Source organism: Cinclus cinclus, chromosome 8 (genome assembly GCF_963662255.1).
Source record: "Cinclus cinclus chromosome 8, bCinCin1.1, whole genome shotgun sequence".
NCBI classification, from domain to species: Eukaryota; Metazoa; Chordata; class Aves; order Passeriformes; family Cinclidae; genus Cinclus; species Cinclus cinclus.
The window spans coordinates 27,713,715-27,734,751 of NC_085053.1; the positions used below are offsets into that span (position 1 = coordinate 27,713,715).

At 40.2% G+C, this 21,037-nt stretch overlaps 1 protein-coding gene across 1 annotated transcript; it reads left to right on the top strand.

Moving 5' to 3' along the window:
* Positions 1–508: 508 nt before the first annotated feature.
* Positions 509–20,907, top strand: HOOK1 (hook microtubule tethering protein 1). The gene is made up of 22 exons (XM_062497342.1): positions 509–559; positions 4,641–4,726; positions 6,263–6,335; positions 6,643–6,693; positions 7,696–7,828; positions 8,481–8,548; positions 9,767–9,832; positions 10,450–10,533; positions 13,100–13,266; positions 13,859–13,999; positions 15,082–15,283; positions 16,087–16,197; positions 16,489–16,576; positions 16,659–16,719; positions 17,119–17,259; positions 17,836–17,923; positions 18,258–18,292; positions 18,834–18,913; positions 19,292–19,392; positions 19,725–19,826; positions 20,505–20,573; positions 20,752–20,907. Exons 1-22 carry the CDS (start codon positions 509–511, stop codon positions 20,905–20,907), a joined length of 2,154 nt encoding a protein of 717 aa, XP_062353326.1.
* The last annotated feature ends 130 nt before the right edge of the window (positions 20,908–21,037 follow it).

Here is a 21,037-nt window from a genome sequence, read left to right on the forward strand (position 1 = left end):
TGACCTCCACGGCCCGTCCGTGCCCGCGGCAGCGCTGACAGCCGGGGCGAGGCGGGCAGGAAGAGGCAGCACCCGCCATGTCGGGACGGAGCGGCGCCTCCCGGGCCGTGCGGGGGTAACGCGGAGCCGCTCTCGGCCCAGGAGCTCACTCCGGGCGGGTGACACGATCGCGTTCCGCCCGCGCGTCAGCCGGGGGCGGGTGACACAGCCGGGGGCGGGTGACACAGCCGGGGGCGGGTGACACGATCCCGACGCGCTCCCTCACGGCCGCGCCACCTCCAACGGGTCTCACCGCGATTGGCGTGAGCGCACCCCTCCTCCGCTGTGATTGGTCAAACGCGCTGTCACTCCCGGCCTCTGAGGGCAGGGGCGGGCGCTGAGTGGTCGGTGCTGGCGCCGGCCCCGCCCCCGCGGGGACGCGCGGCCGGAGCGGAGCCGCGGCCGGAGCCGCCGGAGCGGGGGCGGCGTGAGGGCGGGCGGGACGCGGTCGTCGGAGCCGCTCGCCGTCATGGAGGCGAAGCCGGCGGACCCGCTGCTCTGCGACAGCCTCATCCTCTGGGTGAGTGGCGCGGGGGTTCTGCCACCTCTGGGGACCCTCGCGGGCAGCGAGGAGGTGCCAACGGCGGGGGGCTTTTCCCTGCCGCCATCCCTCCCTCAGTCCCCGCCCGCGGGAGCGGGAGCTGCGGGTGGGTCGGGCACGGCCGCGGCGCTGAGGGCTGCCTGGGACACACTGCTCACGGTCAGAAAAAGGGTCCCGCGGCACCCTCGAGGTGTGGATGTGGTGATTGGAGTATCCCGTGGGCCCGAGTGCGGGTCTCCAGCGGAAACTACTCGGCAATTAACAATATTAATAAATAAATGCAATTAATTTGAATTGACGGGCGCAGAAACCTCAGAGCATTTCATACCGGCTGGTTAAAGCGTTTATTAATCAGGCACGCCTCACCTGGGTGTGTGATGTTACCTGTGCCAGAGGCACCTGTTTGGGTCATTGAGGTTGGAAAAGATTTTTAAGGTCATCGAGTACAAGCATGTTAAATTCATCAGTCACTCTTGCTTCCTCTTTATCTTTCTCTCCAAGCTTCTTCTGTGACCTTGTGTGTAATGTTGGTCTTGCAGGTGCAGTGATTTTGGTGACAGGGATCTCTGTGAAATAGAAGTTCCGCATGAAATCTTGGCAGGGAAAGCCACAATTACCTGTGTGAAGGATTTCTCTAGAAATAGCAGCTGTTTTGCCTCTGTGAAGTGTAAATGATGGAGAAAAGGAAGTGTTGTAGAGGCATTGTAGAAATCCACGAATGAAACTGGTAAAAGTAACAGGAACAGCAGCCTGAGTAGGTGTTCTTAATTTCTGCGTGGCAGTGTTGATGAGTTAAAGTCTATAATAAATCACTGATAAACAATTCCTTCCTTTCTTCTCCTCCCTCCATTTTCTTTTTGGTGACATTTCATTCTCCCAAGGTTTTGTTGCTCTGTAGAATTTTGGTGGCCTTATGTTGAATATCTTTTGTTATTTAGTCTTTCTTTTTTTGGGGGGCTCTTTCAGTATTTTCCCTTCAGTAGTCAGGTGAGAATAACTCCATCATGATTCAATGGCAAAAAAAAAAAAAAATAATCACTGCATTCCTGATCTCATTCACAAAATCTTGTCATCAGTCTTTTATTTTTCACAATTCCTGCTTTAAATATTTCTATCCTAATTGTCATTTATGGTATCCTCACAGTGCAATAGCTGTAATCACATCATGAATCTTAATGGAACCTTAACTGGCCTTAAACTGAGAACTGTGTCAGTGTAAAGGAGCACCCAACCCTGGGTTTTCTATGCAGCACTCAGAAGATGCATGTTTTTAGATTTAGCACCCTGTTTCTCAGGCTTGGTTTGCAACTTAGAAACTGATTGTTAACACTTAGGTGTGTTTGAAATATCCTTTCACAATTTGAACTTCAGTGTGAATAATAGGGAAGAAAGTGATGTGGGGAGAGGGGGATGAAGTGCTCTCTGTTTGGAGATAAAAGGATTCTGTAACTCTCTGCTTCTAATGGTTTCTCAGTTTGTTTACTCATTAATATAGGAAACAGATGCTTATGGTTCTCTATTCTGCTGCCAGATCTGGCATTTTCCTATTTTTATTTTACCAAATGCAGTATTAGGAAACATGCTGTATCCAGAGAAGAAAGAGAAGATTCAAATAAAAACGTTACCTCTTGTTTCTGCAGCCTAGGTGTCACTGAATTTAAAGTTCTGAGGATTTTACAGGAAAAACGTAAAGCAGCTAAACTGAATTGTAGGGGTAATGTTTATGAATATCCATGAAAAGTTGACTTAGGTAATACCTGCTAAGGTGGAACTCACAAGCTGCAGCAGAAACAATTTTCTAAGTTAGTTATTTTTCCTCTGTGTAGAGGAAAAGTTAACTGGATGTTTTTTAATGCTATACTGCCTTAGCCTCCAAACCAGGGACTGGATGCATGACAACATCTGCATTTTCCACTATAAGTGCACTGCTTGGCACTGGCACTGCTGGTAATGTTCATTCTGTCCGGTGGCTGATTTATTTTATTAATATACTTGGTTTCAGCATGGGAATGTTTATTTTAAAATCTCTTTGGTTATGCTATAAAACCTCTGTCCCTCGTGTGTAAAATCTGGGTGTGGAGAAACTCAGCCCCCTCACTGTCAGGTGAAACTGAGGACACACCTTCCCCAGGTGGATGGGCTGATTTCTGCTGGGCACTCTCAACACCTGTGTTTTGTCTGCAAGTGTTTGGTAACTTTTCAGCTGTATGTTGGGAGCATAAGAGCTCTGTGTCTGAGAGAAGAACTTATGCTGTAGCAGCAAGTGGCAGAGTGCATTTGGGGTGGAATTCACAAAATACTTTTTAGGCTGAGTAGCAGCATATCCTTGGAGCTGCATTCTGTAAAACTGAAAAAACAAGGAAAAAAGGAGCAATGCTACAGTCCTGAAGTCTATGTCTTCTTTTTTTCAACCTCCTCCCCACGCCTGCCATTTTTATTGGTTTTGCAAGAACAGTAAAATTCTATTTTTATGAAATGATTGGGCTGACATGAGGTTTGAAGAACCCATAATTAATATTTCTACTCTGTCATTATTTCTAGCTGCTTATGTGACTTTTAAATACATAGAGAAACCTAGACTGTCAGTCCTGCTTTTTACTTAATTAGCTGTTTCTATTCTGGGAGATCATGCATAAAGCAGTGTTGCATGTCAGGGTTTTCTAAGGCTTTGTTTATCTGCTCTAACCGGCTCAGGTGAAAGGGTTGCACCTGTGCATAGCAATTTCTTTGCTCTCTGAAGGGCATATCCAGATGGCAGCATCACAATATTGTGCCATGAAACTCTGGATTTGGGAAGCTCAGCCTGGAATGTAAACTTGCATGCCCATGCTTGTGCTGAAGCTGCTGGAGTAGTGGAAGCCAGTGCTGTGAGGCATAGTAGCTTTGGGCTGTGGTGTTCCACATAATCTTTTATGTAACCTACAAAGGATTACTGACTTCTCACTTCAAGATTTAAACCCACTTTTTAAATTGAAAAACAAATTTAAAAAAAACCCCTTGCTGTGGCTATTTTTCTGTTGGCTTGATTGGACTCTTTTTGAAGGAAGTAAACAATTATTCAGAATTATGGTCACGCTTTATAAACACAGAGTGGGAGAAAAAACTGCTTCAGATTGTCACAGCTGGAAACTGCTCTTCCATCACTGGTCCCAGTGGCTGGATTTCCCAAATACAAGGTCATTTACCAGGAGTTCTGAAGAAGCTTGTGTTGCACAGGGACAGCCCTCTTGCAGAGGCACAGGTAATTTAAGACACTGTAAATGCAGTGAGTTTAAGAAGTCAGTTTTTGCAGTGGACAGCATTTATAAGTGTTTGTATTTATTCCCATTCTGTTTTCTAGTAGTACTTCTAATAAACTTTCTGTTCTGTTTATTGTGGTAAAGAAGGCTCTTATTTTCCTGAGTAACTGATGAGCTGACGTGTATGGAAATGGCTCTCTCATGTAGAATAATTAGTTCTGAGTTGATTGCCTGTGGAAGAATAAAATATTGTAATTCTAAATATAATAATATATAGAATATAATTCTAAAAATAATGTAATTCTGTCAAAATGTTAGCTATAATCTTGGGGATAGTTTGAAAAAAATCCCACAATATTTAAAACAAAAGAATTTTAACATTGAGGTAATCCCATCCTCTTTCTATTACAAAGTGCTTGTAGTAAAAGACTGGAATTTTTTTTCCCATCAACTTTCACACCTTAGTTTGATGCTGTTTTTGTTTAGGTAGTTATGTCCAGGGCTAAACATTGCAACATTATTCAAGGACTGGATAAATTTGACTTTAGTCTCCCAAGTTATCTTTCCATAATCTGCCTTACAGTAGAAGGCCTAGCATGAAAAAACAGTGTGTGGATGTTCATACTGGTAGCTTTTTAAGCTACCAGTCATAACAGTCACAAGTGTTGAGATAATTGGGTTGGCTTAAAGTCTGTGTGGTTCAAAAAGGATTTCAGGTAGAGAGACATCTTGCTAAATGCTTGTGCCTGAAAGAGGAGAAGGAAGATGGCAGCTAATTTATTGTCTACTGAAGTAAACCTCAGTGTTTTGCTTTGTTTTAGCTACAGACATTCAATACAGCTGCACCTTGCAGAGATGTCCAGGACTTGACTAATGGGGTTGCCATGGCTCAGGTGCTTCACCAAATGTAAGTTAATTCTTCAGCTGGAAGATAAGGGATTCAGTTGCCTGAGGTTTTTTGTGTTTGACAGATGTAGTTGCTTTTAAAGTAGGAAAAAATTCTGAGTGGACAGTTTATAACTTTGTGTTGCTGTTTCGGGGATGGTATAGTAGTTGACATGGTGGAAAAGATGATAAGATATACAAATACTGCAGTATTAAATTCATACTTGAGGATGATTGGGCAAGGATGACATTTTCTCTTTTCCCATCAACACTGTTTCCATGCTTCAGGCAACACATTCCTCTTTGGAATGAGAAACTAAAGATTCAAAGGCATGGCTTTGTGGTCTTTTCTTCCTGAGGTTGCTCAGTTAATATAGATTTAAGTTCTAGGTTTTAAATGACAGCTTATTATTCATGTGGAAGACAAGAATTGCAAAACTTCAAATGCAATTAATAGTTAGGAATTATTTTACTTTTGATTAGCTGTTCTATCGGTGTGATGAAGATTGCTAGTCTGAGTGATACACTAGTTTTGAAGTTTGCATTGAGGGTTGTAATGCAAGGCTTTTTTTTGAAAGAGTATCATGCTACAAGTCATCACTGCAATTTTGTTATTGTTAGTCCAGATAATTGAAGAGGTTCAAAGTGTCACTTCATAATTACTAAGAAATTTTTTCAACACTATCACAATCCCCCCTGCCCCCCCCCCCCCCCCCCCCAAAAAAAAAAATAGGAGCTCATAAGCCCTCCTGCTGTTTGTAAAGATTTTAAATGTACTTTTAAAAGACAGATTTAACCATTTTCTGGACATGGCAAAAATTGATTCAGGGTTTGCTGAGGGTTGCTTCCCATGTATTTTGGGTATTAGGCAGCTACATGCTTCGGACCAACTTCTTAACATCAAGTTGGTTCGTGTGCAAGTGGGGATAATGATTCTTTTGTTGAGGCCTTTATTGTTTTGAGAGCATTGAATAAACAGTACACTGTCAAAATTAAATATTGTTAAATATGGTGTGATTGTACTGCTTGGCAGCTGAGTGTGTGTAAACACCTCTCTCAGCAATTCATCTTTGTTTATGCTGGCAAACTGAATCTCCTTCTGCCCAGGGGAATCAGAGACATACAAAATACACAAAATGCCACTAGTTTAAAGTGTTTTCTTAATACATGCCTTTGACAAATTGGAGTTGATGTTTGTTAGTCCAGCCTACAGGAATAGGTACCAAACAATATCAGTACTGGTCAAAAAAATATGTTTCTTTACTTCATTATGGTTACTTTATCAGGTATAAAAATTCAGCAGGACAAAGGCCTCCTCATCCTTGTGTTCCATCCATAGCTGGCTCAGGCACACAGGGAAATTCCCCTAGCCCTGGAATGTGCCTTAATGCAGCCAGCAGGATGGAAATTTCCTGTGACATAAGTTTACCTTGCAATCCCCAAGAATTCATGCCGTGTTAGCCACTGGAGTTCAGCATCAGATGATTTAATTCTGGGAATTTTCTGTCTTATTTATTTAAGTCTGTGCTCATTGATTAATCGTTTCATTTTGTTTCAGAGATGTTGCCTGGTTTGATGCATCTTGGCTCAGTCGCATCAAAGAAGATGTTGGTGACAACTGGAGAATAAAGGTATTTAAAGCTGAAGGTAGTGAAGTTTGTGGGGTTGGGTGTTGTGGCTGTCCTGAGATCTGGCAGTCCAAAACTTACAGAATTAAGCTCAAGCTTTTCAAGGATGTTTTAAATGAGCTTGAACTGTCTGTTGATAGTTTAAAATGCCTTCCAGCATTGTTGGAAGGGGATTTCCTACTGTGATATTGCTTTTCCTATGTCCTGTCACAGAGCTGCCTTGTAACCATTTTATTAGAAATTATTTGATTTAATAGAAAGTAAAATTTTTAGTAAAACTGTAACCTTGCCTTTCATGTGCAACATCTAGTCCAGTAATTTGAAGAAGGTGCTGCAAGGAATTATGGACTACTATCATGAGGTATGGAAAAAACCAATTTATTGTTGTTCTCATTATTAAACATGATGATTATTGCTCCCCTTGACTTTGCCAAGTAGAAAAAAAAGCTGTAATTTGTTCTGAGGACCTTTTAGGCAGAAGGTGGATGATAATTGTCTGTTAAGTGGGAGGTCTGAGTGAATATTAAATTAATTTGAGCAGGTGTGTTTTAGATAAGGCTCTTGGAGTATGAACTGGGAACCATGTCCCTGCCCAGGTGAAGGTTGAAAGCACTGAGCTGCAGAATGCTGTTGCCTTTTGTCTGTGTGTTCATGCTTGCTCTTGTCTGGAGAAGTTTTAATCCCTTTGTACACAACAGAACAGACTCAGCAACCCCAGTGTAGGTTTTATGATATTCAGCTGGGAGCCAAGTAGAAATCCTCCTGGGCACAGAAAATATTAGTTTGTTCTCTCATGCTGGGATGAGTACAGTAGCCATAAAAGGCTGCTGTATTTTGAGTTTTTAAAAAAATTGTTGGATTTTGTATTGATATGATTACAGTTATATAATGGATATGGTCTGGCAAAACTTGCCAGATCTTGTTGTGGCTTCCTGGTCTTGCCTGGGCTAAGCTGTAGCACCAGGAGCCAGGCCCTGATGTGCTGCCAGGTCTGAGGATCTCTGGCAGGCCCAGAAGCAGAACTTCTTTAAGCTTATGAGGAGCTTTTTGAAGGATTTGGAAGCAACTCCATCTGGAAGTGTTATTAATTGCTTTTTTATTATGTTGGTAAAATAAATGAATTCTGTCATACTTGAGAACTGTCCTAATAACTTTTACTGTTGTCATTTTTCCTCATAGAAGTGCTCAGCTAACTAAACCTGAGTTAAACAGGATTAGTTTAACTAAACTAAACAGACTTCTAGGGCATTTTCTCTGGCTGGCTCACTGATTCCAGATTTCCTACATGATACCAAATGTTCATGTTATACGAAAGTGGAAGTCTACTTTTTCTCATAATTTCAATTTTTTTTTTTTTTTCCAGTTCCTGGGTCAGCAGATTGCAGAAGAACTTATTCCAGACTTGACCCGGATATCTGAGAACTCAGATCACACAGAACTGGGCAGGCTTCTGCAGCTTATTTTAGGTTGTGCAGTCAACTGTGAGAGGAAACAAGGTGGGCACTACCTTAACCTGCTCAGCAAACAGCAGACTGCCTTGGGTGATAGTTAAGGTGGAAAAGTAGAAACTTCTCTTTCTTATTCATCAACATTGTTAAGTTGCTGAACGCCCGTTCTGAAACTGGAGTTCACTTACAAGCAGAAATTCCCTGGGAAATGTCTGTGAGTAAAAATCAAAACATCGTTCAGAGTAGGTTTAAAAATATAGTCTGAAGTGTGTATGGCTTATTAATATTCTTAAAATGTGTACCAAGACCTAGAACTTACTATTCAAATGCAAATATAGCAAAATTAAATGACATTCTTAAATTAGAAACTGTTTCTCTGCCTGTAGAAGCTCAAGACTTGAACTTGTTGTTTTTCCTCCTGTTACCAGAACTAATCCTTCATGCTCTGATGGCATCTCTCCTTAGGCATAGTAGAAATTAGTCCAGTTAAGAGTTGATAATCTGTTGTGCTTATCTACCATAGTACTAGGTAATAATGATGGTGGTTTATGGTGCTCCTCTGTATAAAGAGACTGCTACTTGTTCTGAAGGAGCTTTATGGCTAGCAGTTTCTTCTGGATCTTTCAGCAAACACTTTATCATATTACTCAAAGCATTGAGATGAACATTGTCATGAGTTGCTACAAATCCTTTTTCACAGAGCACATACAGAATATCATGACCCTTGAGGAGTCTGTTCAACATGTTGTCATGACAGCCATTCAAGAGGTAGGTAGCAGTTCATAGCCTGATGCTGTCACTTGAGAAGTCCAAATACCTTTTTGTTGACCTTTGTCAATTCTTTCATCAAAGCAAAGGTCAGGGAGGTGTATAAGTACTTTCCTAAATTATTTGGGAGGTTTGGGACCGAGAGACCTTAAACCCCAGCCAAAGGGTTTTGGTTTTAGACTTGTGGTGCCCAAACATTCAACAAATGGTTAAGTTTTTTTTTTGTTCCATACAAGAAATGTAGGTTGCCAGCCACTGATTATACTGGAGTTAGATTCTGAAATTCTGTCCCAGTGCTGTAGTCTTGGTCCCAGAGTTAAGCTGATTGTGTTTGAGGTTGCATTGTTTTGACAGACCATTCCAGCCTCTGACTCACAAGCTTGCAGCTGCATCTCTTCTATTTTTGTCGTGGTGTGCTCCTCCTCCTGTCTTAATTTGTTCTTGGTTGGATCATCTTAGTGATCCAGCTCAGAGCTTAGCTCTGCAGTCACTGGCTTTTGAGAGCTTCAGGACTGTGAACCAGAGTGTGGAGAGAGGCAAAAACTAAGTACTGACTGAAGAGAAGGTGGTGTGCAATTGCACCCTCATCAAGGTAACAGTGGAGTTAGTAATAATAGCCTTATAACTTATATTTAAATTGACTGTATAGTCTTTAAAGCTGTATTTGTCCTATTGGTAGAAATAAATCCATAAAGGTTGTGTTTGTTGTCTTCTGACTAATTAAACTTTCTGGAAGAAGGTCTAGTAAAAATTAATTAATTGTTGAGTGAGGAGTAAAGCCCTTTAATTGTTGGTAAATGCACACCATACATCTTTGTATTGGAGAAGTAATGTTCTCATTGTTTGTTTAGTGCAATTAATGGCATACAAAGAAGTGTGATAACTGTTAAATTAATGGAGTGAAATCCTGTCTTCAGTTCATTCCAGACTGGCTGACTAGGGGTTGGCAATACCTACAACACATCACACATTCATCCAATACAGTGTTACTGCAAACTTGATTAATTTTGAGAGGAGAGAGGTAAAAAAATCAACTTACTGTAGATGTGTTTAAATCATTTTCCAGACATGAGATGAGGAGGAGCATTATTAATCTGTTTTGGTGTATTGAAGGGATGCAATAACACAATGGAAAATACAGTTGGTACTCAGTAGACAGTGAATTTACAGATTTATAATCTCTCATTTAACCTTTTTTCCTGTGGCCTCTTTCTGTAGCTCATGAGCAAGGAAGTAACAAGTCCTTCTTTCCCATGTGATGCATCAAGTGAAGTGGAACAGCAGGTAACTTCCTGATCTGTGTTGCTGTTGTAGATCAAGCCTGAACAGTGAGTTGGTATCTGGCCATACTTTAAATGAAGTAATGCTGGTTTTCAGTGCTACTAAACTGAAAATGTAGGTGTTATTCTATAGCTTCTTTAGAAACCCCACAGTGACTGCTGTGTCATCTTCCTGCATGGGGTGAAACTCCTTAGTGCAAATCTACATTGCAGGGGGAGCTAGGGGTGCATGAAGGCTCAGCCTTGTCAGGCTGAGTACTTCAGGTTCCATTTGAGGGGTTGTGAAAATTCCCGGTAACCCGAGCACTACAAAGTGTTGCACATAAAATGAACTTGTCTTTAAAGAGATTTGGAAATGGTGACTGCACGTTCCTGTGTTTTGTTATGCCTTTAGCCTAAGTTGTTGTGTTTCAATAATTTACTTGCTTAGGGTGCTAATTGTTTAGAAAAGTGAAATGAGCAGGGATCCCAATCTAGCAGAGTGTTTATAGGTTTGTGTGTCAATGTGTGCACCCAAAAACCAACTTAAACAATGGGTGCAAGCAATTGAGGCATTTTAGAAGCTGTAACTGAGTATTTTGGATATGGGCCATAGTGATTGACAGCCTTATTTTTTGAAAGCTGAAAAAAGCCTTGGAAGACCTTCAGGAAGCACTAGCAGAAAAAGAGGAGTTGGCACAAAGATGCCAAGAGCTGGATTTGCAGGTAAGAAAGAGTCAGTTGTTTATTTCTTTAATATGTAGTGGTACTGCTGTTAGGATGCAGACATTTTAAAGGGCAAAGTGCATTTTGGATTGTTTAAATTTTTGTGAGAATTTGTAGCTGCTTGTTGGGGAAAAGCAATTGTTCTGTGCTCCAAAATGCAATTACTGGAAAGAGTTTTCTGGTGGAAGTGTAAGCTGAGGTCCTGTGCCAGCTTATATCAAAGGTTCTTTGTTTTAGCTTAATGTTTACCCTTAGCAGCAGGTAGTGTTAAAACAACGTTATCATGGTTTTAAAAATTTCCCTTTTCATTCTTAGTCCTCTAGTCTTTTGTACTGTGTCCAAAAAATCCAGTTCATGTCATAAAGAGTAATCAGATTTAATCATAGGAAAATTATGCTGTTTCAATAGGAGTTGATGAATGACAAAAATTTGTAGTTTATCTAAAACGTGCTAACTTTTTCTCATATGCAATTGCAACACAGAGGAGATTTCAGGATAAAAACAATGAAAACTAATAGATTCTTGCTGGCATTTTCAAACAACACTAATAATAGGACTTTTTTTGTTCTTAATGGATATAGCAGTTAATCAAGTCACTCTTGAGAGAAAGGAGAGAAGATTTCATGGCAATAAAGAGAAATTTGCATTTCAATCAACACTTTAAAGAAAAAAATAGTCACTTACTAGCCCCTCTCTTATGGCACTATAATCTGAGAATAGAGAGAGTTTTATCTGGGAAGGCAATTCATGTCAGATTTGGCTCTGCACAAAGAGAACATTTGGGTGGCATCTTCTCGTAGGAGCCAGAGGGCTGTACTGGCTGTGTGAGCCTCTGGAAATGAACACCCACAAAAGCAGAGGCCAATTTTACATTTCTTACTGACAGTGACAACTGAAAAAGCAGAATACTTGTGTCTAAAGCAGCTCAGAGCTACTTGCCATACCCAGGAAACTACTGCTATAATTGAACTGATATTTAATTTCCCTTTTTTTCCTGAGGCAGTAGTAAGGCTTCCTAGTGAAAGCAGAGCTTTAAAAATGCTTGTGAGAAGAATTTGCAGGAGAAATCCCAGGTGTTCTCCTGTATTCCCTGGCTTTTCTTCCAGAATTCTCTATTAATTAATCATAGGTGATGCAGAGCCAGTTGCTCATAACATGGCATGGGACAGGTGAAAGGTATTCCAGGGAAAGGTACTGCTGAATATAAACAGATGAGTTAATGACCCCACAGCTCTGTAATGCTGTGATGTGTCTTTAAAACCTCTCTTCATAATTTCTGTTGACTGTGACACCACTTCTGCTACATTGAAATAATAAAAAAAAGAAGAGAAGGCTACCAGAAGGCAACTGAGAAAAGATGTAAAACTTGCTCTGAGTTGTGTCATAGTTTGAGTTTTAGTGGTTTTTTAAGTCTGAGATGAGTAATGTTTCAGGATTGTTCTCAAAGTCTGAATGTTATGCACGTTTAAGGAGTGGCCAACCCTTGAACAGGAGGCTGAGCAAGGCTCAGGTGTGCTCTCTACTCATGGTGTTCGTGTGCATGTAAATAGTAAATGATATTTGGTACATGAAAAGGAGTGAACCTAGAAAGCCAGCACCTAATGAAGTGGCAGATTAATTACTGTTTGACTTTTACATGTTTAACTGACGGATTTTTAAGTTATGATCACAAACAAATTGTTTCTTAATATTGCATACTGTAGATTATATGTGTATAATAATGTCATCATGCTATGTTTTATTTTATTTATTTGAAGCAATAATATTGACTTGACGCTTCTCATTTAAACTAATTCTTAATAAATTCACTTGTAAGGTCTCAGTCTTCCTTGATATTTTCCAAGAGTGTAAGAAAGGTAGGTTTACTTTATAATTCAGGAAAACATAACCCAAAAAGCATATTGTCCCTGTTTCAATGCAGTCAACTAACACATGCTGCGTGCTCTTATGTTCGACAGGACGTTAAAATTAACACAGCAGCTTTCACTAGACAAACTTTAAAGGTTCTATCCTCTGAATCCTTGTGGCTGTGAAGCTGGCTCCCGTCAGTGAAGTGCTGTAGCCCCTGTGCTTAGCTGTGACACCGGGTAGCCGTGTGTGTGCTGCCGGGGGTGCATGCTCCCCCTGAGGCTGGCCGGGCTGGCCGTGCGTGTGCGCTTGGGCCGACCCCGCTTCCCGCAGCCCGGCCCGCTGCCCCTGCCCTGCTGCTTCTGGTTCTCCACTACAGGCAAGATGGACACTCGTTGCAGCAACACTCAGAGTTTTTTGTACGGCGTCCGTGGTGTTTTTAGTGGAAGTAGCAGTTTCTCTCCATATCACTTTGTCTGCCTTTTTATCGTTGTTTCAGTTACAGAAATTTGTCTTTTTATTTAGAGGGACTTTTCCTGTAGTGCTTCGTAACTGTCATACACTAAAGCATCTGTATGCTCAAGTGTGCTCTGTAAACTACATTCTAAAAATTCTAAATGCTCAGCCTTTTTCATAAACTAATTTGGTGATGTATTGCTGTTTTGTTTCAGTTCTTTGGACAGGTCTTACAGTGTTCATGCTGTTCTGTCTGTGCTAGGTGGCTGCCCTCCAGGATGAGAAAAACAGCTTGATGTCAGAAAATGAGATTATGAATGACAGACTAGAGCAATTAGATGACTCTTTTGATGATCCAAATACTGTTGTTGCAAAAAAGTATTTTAGTGCACAGTTGCAGCTGGAACAATTGCAAGAAGAAAACTTCAGGTATGAAATTATTTCCCCCAAAAATTTTGCACTTATCTAATGCACTCTGAAAATTTCTGGAAATTTCTAGAAAAGCTCTTTGGGGCTTTTCTAGCTCAATTTCTTTTGCATTAAAAGCTGTCTAGTGCTGTATAAGCCTATTTTAGACAGTCCTTACATTTAAAAAGAAAAATAGTCTGTTACTTGTAAAAAGTATCTGTTTGTAATTTGCGTAGCCCTCTACTGCTTCCAAAAAGGTGATGGAAGGCAGAAAAACGAGTGCTGATTTGTGTATCAACAAATCAAACCCTAAACTCCCCCAATACCACCATGTCTCTCTACTGAAATGCTCACATATTAGTCTCTCTCTGTGATTCACATTGGGAAACAAAATTGCTTTTCATGTGATTCCTGGACACTGATGTGATAAATCTGCAGTGTGCAATGCATTATGATTTAACAGGTAGACAACAACATGTTCCATATTTATTGTCACATTTCCCAGCTACTTAAATCAGTAGTTTTGTTTTATCTCATTTCTTTTTAGTAATTCTAGATGAAACTGTGCAACAATGATGAGTTCCTAACAAAGGTGCTGGTTTTGATCTGGTAGGCTTGAAGCTGCAAAAGATGATTATCGTGTCCATTGTGAAGATCTAGAAAAGCAATTGATTGAGCTGCAACATAGAAACAATGAACTGACCTCTCTGGCAGAAGAATCAAGAGCCTTGAAAGATGAAAATGACATTCTTAGGTATGTAGCAGGCAGAGCTCCACACACACATATTAGAATTTAATGGCTAAATCCAAGGATTTGTATTTAACAAGATTTTTTTGAGGTGTTACTTCTGCAGATCTTATCTTACCTGAATGAACTCTTTGGCAAAGCAGAGGTGAAATGCAGGCTTTCAGGGAAAGGATCCATTGTTTGACAAAAATAACACATGGAATTTGTGAAGCAGAATTAATGACTACAGAACTTAAGCTTCTTTTTGTGGGACAGAAAGTGGAAGTTCTCATACAAAAAAGCATATATGCAGCTAGAATTTTAACCTAACTTTTGGTGTCAGCATTCTAGGCCAGATTTAGGTTAGTGACATCATTAACAAAATGAAGATGAAACACACAGTAACTTTCATGAGAATTTAATGTAACATTCCAGCTTGTGTAGACTGTATTAAATACCAGACCACCCAAGAAATATCCAAAAGAAATTGTACTGTGAAAGCAGATCTGCTATTCATAAAACAATATGAATAAACCATGGAAAGAAAAGAGGTTTCAGGTGTTTAACTTTGTGGTTCTTAAATAACATCTGAAAAAAATCGTAGCTATAGATTTTTCATTATTTTCTTGTATCAGCTTCTGGTGAGATATGGATGCAGATAATAAACACAGATATTAAAATTAATTTTTAAATTATGTTCCCAATGTTTTCTTACCTTGTAGATTATTTTTTTAATGATCAGCTGACAGTTCAGTGATCATTTTCATAGAGAAGTTATGTTCTAATTCTGTCTAATCCCCCAGTGAGAACATACCAGCTACCAATATTTTGAGGTGACTGTCTAGCACAGGATGTTGTGGTGCCACAGAATTCCTCAGGGATATTTGACCCACTAACCCTTGCTCATATTTTTGGCATGTGACTGTTAGTCTCACTTGAAGGTTGGCTGATTTCAGTTTTTATAAGCAAGTTTGTCCCGATTATACATTTAAAAATAAAGTGGTGAAATGCAACTGCTGCTAAGCATGTCACATCTCTCTTTGAAAATAGTGTGTCAGCAGAGTTTGAGTTTTGTAGTCTTTCCTTCTGATTGCTGTTTATACCTCAAGGGCTACTGCAGACAAAGCAAGCAAGCTGGAGTCCACGGTGGAAGTGTACAGGAAGAAGCTGCAGGACCTGAACGATTTCCGCAGGCAGGTCAAGTCCCTGCAGGAGACCAACATGATGTACATGCACAACACTGTCAGTCTGGAGGAAGAGCTCAAGAAAGCCAATGCAGCAAGAGCCCAGCTGGAAACCTACAAAAGACAGGTAGTGCTGCACTTATGTTTGAAAGGTTCATTTTTCCCCAGGTGCACCTTAACAACCCCGCATTGTCCTTATAGAATTTCTGAGTTGTGAAAACTCCTTCGTACCCTGCCGTTCCCTTGTGGGTTTTTCCCTGTTTGTTAAACTTGCAAGTTGAACTGTAGTTGCCCTCTCAACTGATGTGAGAGTCCATAGTCTGCAGGCTTTTCTTCTTTACTCTGACTGAGGTAATTTGGATGCCTGGGAGAGGTTGTTCAGTTGTTACTGAGACCATTTGTATGGAATCCTAAAATGGTTTGCCTTGGAAGGGGAACCTTGGAGATGATCTCATTCCACTGCCATGGGCAGGGGCACTTTCCACTATCCCACATTGCTCCAAGACCCGTCCAACCTGAGCTTGAACATTTCCAGGTATGGGACACCCACAGCTTCCCTTGGCAATGTGTGCCAGGGCCTCACCACCCTCACAGTGAAGAATTTTTTCCGAATATCTCATCTAAACCTCATCTTTTTCAATTTGAACCCATCCCCCCTGTCCTGTCACTACCTTCTTACATTCTCATATTCATACCATTCTTCTTGAAAATTAGAAGTGTTATTTTAATTCCTGTAGGAATTAGGAAATTTTAATTTGAATTTAAAAAGAACAAAAAACACAAAACCAACAAACCAAAAATCAATATAACCCCCCAAAACACATAGGCCCCCATCCAATTCCATAAGCTTGAGGAGGCAGGTGTTTTATTTTGGCTGAATTGGGCAGGATCTTGCAACATTCCTGTGCTAAATAATGCTTTTATGAAAAGGTCCAGGAGCTTCATAACAAACTGTCTGAAGAATCCAAAAGAGCTGATAAGCTGGCATTTGAAATGAAGCGACTTGAAGAAAAGTATGAAGCTTTAATGAAAGAAAAAGAGGTAAGTCCCTTCACAAGTTTATTTGAGCACCTAAATCTCTCTCAGATTGTCTGCTTGAGGAGAACCTTCCTGGAAGTAGTGCCACCATAAAAATGAAGTTTAGTGCCCTGTGTGTGTGCATTCACAGATACAGTATAATATAGAATCATGGAATCATGGAGGTTGGAACACATCTCCAAGATCATCAAGACCAACCTAAAATGTGCACGTGTCATTATTGCTTTTGATTAATGTTATTTGGTCTTAAAAGTTGGTGCAGCCTGACCTAATTCCACCTCAAATGTGTCTTAGAGACTGATAGTGCAGTGTGATGCATTAAGAGAGACAAATGAGGAGCTCCGGTGTGCACAGATGCAGCAGGACCACCTGAGTCAAACAGGTACTGCTTTATCCTCAGACACTCTTATTTGGATTAGAGGTTTCTTTAAGTGTGCTAAATTAAACCCCTCATGTGATTTCAGGTGAATCTAGTTTTAAAAGCCATGAGAATCTTGCTGCTGAAATTCTGCCTGTGGAATATAGGTGAGACCTGAAGGTTGAGGTTGTTTGGGATGTTCATAGGTGGGGCGTGACAGTGCCTCAGTATTTTCATCAATGTGATTCTTTTTCCTACTCCTTGCTTTGCCTCCATATATTTCTCCATACTAAAATTACTACGCTTTTTTTCTTAAAACCATATTACATTGCTATATATAAATCTGGGTTTGGAGTGACAATCTAAAACTCTGCTTGTATCTCCTAAAGTTTTCAAACATTTTAAGTTACCTGTTAATAACATATTGCATTGTTACCCCAATTGTATCATTAAGTAGAATCTGCTTGGCTCACTTTAAGGTTGGGGGAACAAACAGGACTATTACTTGCTCCTCTTAGTCAACTTCTTAATTAACAGTGACTTTTTTGTTGTTGCTTTTGATCCAGAGAAATGTTTATTCGGCTGCAGCATGAAAATAAGATGCTCCTGCTGAAACAGGAAGGATCAGAAAATGAACGGATTGCAGAGCTCCAGGAACAGCTGGAGCAGAAGCACCGGACAGTGAACGAGCTGGAAACAGAGAAAAGGTGATGGGTGAAACTACATCTTAAAATACAGCAAAAAGTGACCTCACTGGAGTTTCAGGGTGATTTGTGTCTTGCACCTGTAGTGTAGGAACCTTTTCTTTCACCAGTGTAATCATAAATGAAGGATTATTAAGCAAGGAGGAAGGAAAGTGATTTAAATATGATAGATCTGTGTGTGCCATACCTGAAGGAAGTGTTGCTTACAGGACACTCTTCTTCACTCTGAGTGATTCTTGGTAGACCATGAATGGATGAGAACTCTATTTCTAGAACTTCAGAGTGTTAGCCCATGAATTTTCTATCAATGAATGTTAAAACATTTTACTAGAATAGGAAAATTTTTGATAGTTAACGTTTTCTCAAAACTTGAAATGACTATAGGAATTTCATTATAAAATGTTCAGTAAAGCTCCGTGTGTTTGTTACAGCAGAAGTTCAAGTCAAACTAAAAGCATTTAAAATGAGTTTATTTATGGCTTAAGTCGTGCTGGGTAGACCCTCTGAAAAACGAATGAAACAGAAAAATCTGTCTGTGAACTATTTAGATGGGCAGTAACTGTGTTTTCCTCCTAAAAGGCTTAACGAGGAGCGCATTGGAGGACTACAGCAGCAGATTGAAGATCTGCAAAGGACTTTACAGGAGCAGGGATCCAAAAATGAAGGAGTAAGTGAAACATTTTGCCAGTTTTGTTTAGAGTCCTCCAGTGTAGCATCAAGTCCTTTGTTTAGAGGTCCATCTTATTTTTCAGTGTATCTGAGAAATACCTCCATATTAGCTGCACTTCAGTTGAAAAGCTCATGTTTTATGTGATTCCTTGTATGGAACTGCAACCCTTCTACTTGACTTAAATAGTCCCTGGTTTTATCATTCAATGGATTTATTTGCTTTGGCTTATTTCGTTGTACTAAATATTCTTGGCTGATTTGTAAGAGCACTTGAATGTTGCATGGTATGTAATACTGAAATACAACTGAATTTTAACTCTGTCCTTTCACAGTCCAGCAACCTGAAGCAGAAACTGGCAGCACACATGTAAGTAAGGCACATGCATCCACAGTAGTTTATTTATACTAAATAGAGCACAGGAACTGCTTAAATCTTGGTAGGGATGTGTTGTTTTTCTAAGCCACTGATTTGAGAATTATGCATAAAGTTAAATATTGGTGTTGTAGTTTTGTTTACTCTGACCATGATGATCTTGTGGTACCAGTACCACTTTACTGTCTCTTCATCACCACCAGCATTTTAACTGTTCTGATTCTGCAACACACTGCTAAACCATCACTCAGAGTGTATTCCACTCTTCTGAAATATTCCCAGTCCTTTCAGCAGATGTAGTTCTTGCTAAGATGATGCTGGAGGGGCTTAATTGTTCATTTTCCTGGTTTTAACTAAAGGAGGAACAATTCAGCAGTCACAACTTTTATGATAGTAATATTTCTGTTCAAACCCTGAAGAACTGCTGGTGCTTAAAATAGTTATTTAAATACTTCTGTCATGAAATTTAGGATTCCAGCTGTTAAACCTGGAATTATTTATGAGCTTAACCCTTAGCCCAACTTTTCATTCACAGGGAGAAGTTGAACGAGGTTCATGATGAATTACAGAAGAAACAGGCTGATCTTGCAGAGCTCCAACCTGACAGTCAGAACCGTGAGTTGTTTTCTGGGGTATTTTTTTAATTAGACCGTGTTAAGCTTCTTCTGAAATGATTCCCATATCCATTGGACAATGGGACACTTGTCTGGATGAGGCTTTCTGCTGCAGTTTATCTTTAAATCTGAACTGGGTTTTTTGTGTGTGTTGCTGGGCAGGGAGAGGATCCTGGGGGCAGTGAGGTTTATTGAACAGTGCTCTGCAAAATGGGATTTTAGGGTCAGGTGGGACAGCTGAAACTAAGAACTTAAACCTTCTAAACTTAAACTTCTAGCTTCTGCATCAGGGATGGTGAAATCAAGAGAACATAGAAGCCCTGAAAGTACAATGTCTGTTTTTATTTTGCATGTCTTCATTGATAATTTCTGTAAACAGCCCAGAAGATTGGAGAACTGGAAGCAGCTTTACGAAAAAAAGATGAGGATATGAAAGCAATGGAAGAAAGATATAAAATGTATCTTGAAAAAGCGAGGAATGTGAGTGGCATGTTTCTGACCATGTGTTCCTCCCTCATAAATTATTAAACAGATTGAGTGTGTGTATCCCCACCTCCCAGTTAAAAGCAATAGCTACAAGTTGCATTTTTAGGCCGGTTGTTCAAGAGCAGTCAATTAAGTCTGAGAGAATAAATAGGGTTCAGGCTGAGCATAAGGTGCAGTAAGGATTCCTTTGTACCCTTTGCTCTCTGTTGTACAATGTAACAGCCTGACCAGCGCCCAGAATTCTCACATTCCTCCCTTGAGCAGATGAGATGCAGAGCTATTGAGAATCAAACTGACTTGTAATGCTTTTGTTTTGCCTTGTCCAGGTGATAAAAACCTTAGACCCTAGGCTAAATCCAGCATCAGCAGAAATTATGTTGCTTAGAAAACAGATATTGGAAAAAGAAAAAAGAATTGAAGCACTAGAGGTAAAAATTTTACATGTATTTGATAATAACTTCTAATATGCTCTGTTTCTGATATTAGGCATTCATGATACTGTTTCCTAGCAATTCAATAAAATCTGCTTGGCTGAAATTCTGAAAGGATTGTTGACCGTAGTCCAAATATCAAAAAAAACTGGGAAAGTGCATTGAGTTTCACAGCAATATTGATGGGACTAGTTGGAATAATTGCCTGAGCAAATACAGAACTCAGCATGATTCAGTAGGCTGATAGGTCTGACTGTATAAATGCTGTGGCCTCACACTTCTTTTATATAATGAGTACTAGGGAAGTATATTATATAATAGCAATTAATCAGTCACTGGAGGTACATTCTTTTCAGGTGAAAACTTACTAAATTATTTATAGATTTTCTGATACACAGCAGATCTCTTGTGCATTTCCCCACACAAGCCCTCAGAGTACGTTTCCAAGTTTCATTTGTGCTTCTAACCACAGCTTGTGTAATTCAGCCTCTTCCTAAAGCAAGCTGGTGTTTATCTCTCAGTTTTTTATGGAAGTATCTTTGTGTATATTTCTAGGCTTTGTAGTTATTTTGTGTATTGAAGCATTTCTGCTGCTTATGTTTATTTCACTCAGTGGACTGCAGCAGGTTTATGCAGGTTAAATTTGTGTTTTAACTGAGATTTGTCTCCTTGCAGAACGAAGGCAAGATGGCCAAGCTACGTGACTATGAGGAAAAGCTGATTGTAACTGCATGGTACAACAAGGTGGGTTAAAAATTCACTTATTGAAATATCTTTTGCTACATGTGCCAGCTAAATCTTAGTTATCCTAAGAAATACAGCAGGAAAAATTCTATGTGCATACTAAGAAAGCATGAGCAGCGTGGATAATTATTTTCCTTCTGTTTTTGCTGTTGTTGAAGTTGTTGTTTAACTGTTGCAGAGCCTGAGTCTGCAAAAGCTGGGCATGGAAGCCAGGCTGGTGGGCAGCAGTGGCAGCTGCGGGGCCGGGCCTGGCCGCTCCTTCCTGGCACAGCAGCGTCACGTCACCAACACCAGGAGGAACCTCACTGTTAAAGTACCAACAACATCCAATTAAACACGAGGACATGAGGAAAATTCACATGCTAAAAGTGTCCTTAAATGTTTTATACCCTTCCACTTTACCTACTTGATGGAGGAGGAGGTTACAATGGTAGGCAGCTGCAAATTACGACATCAGAACCTGT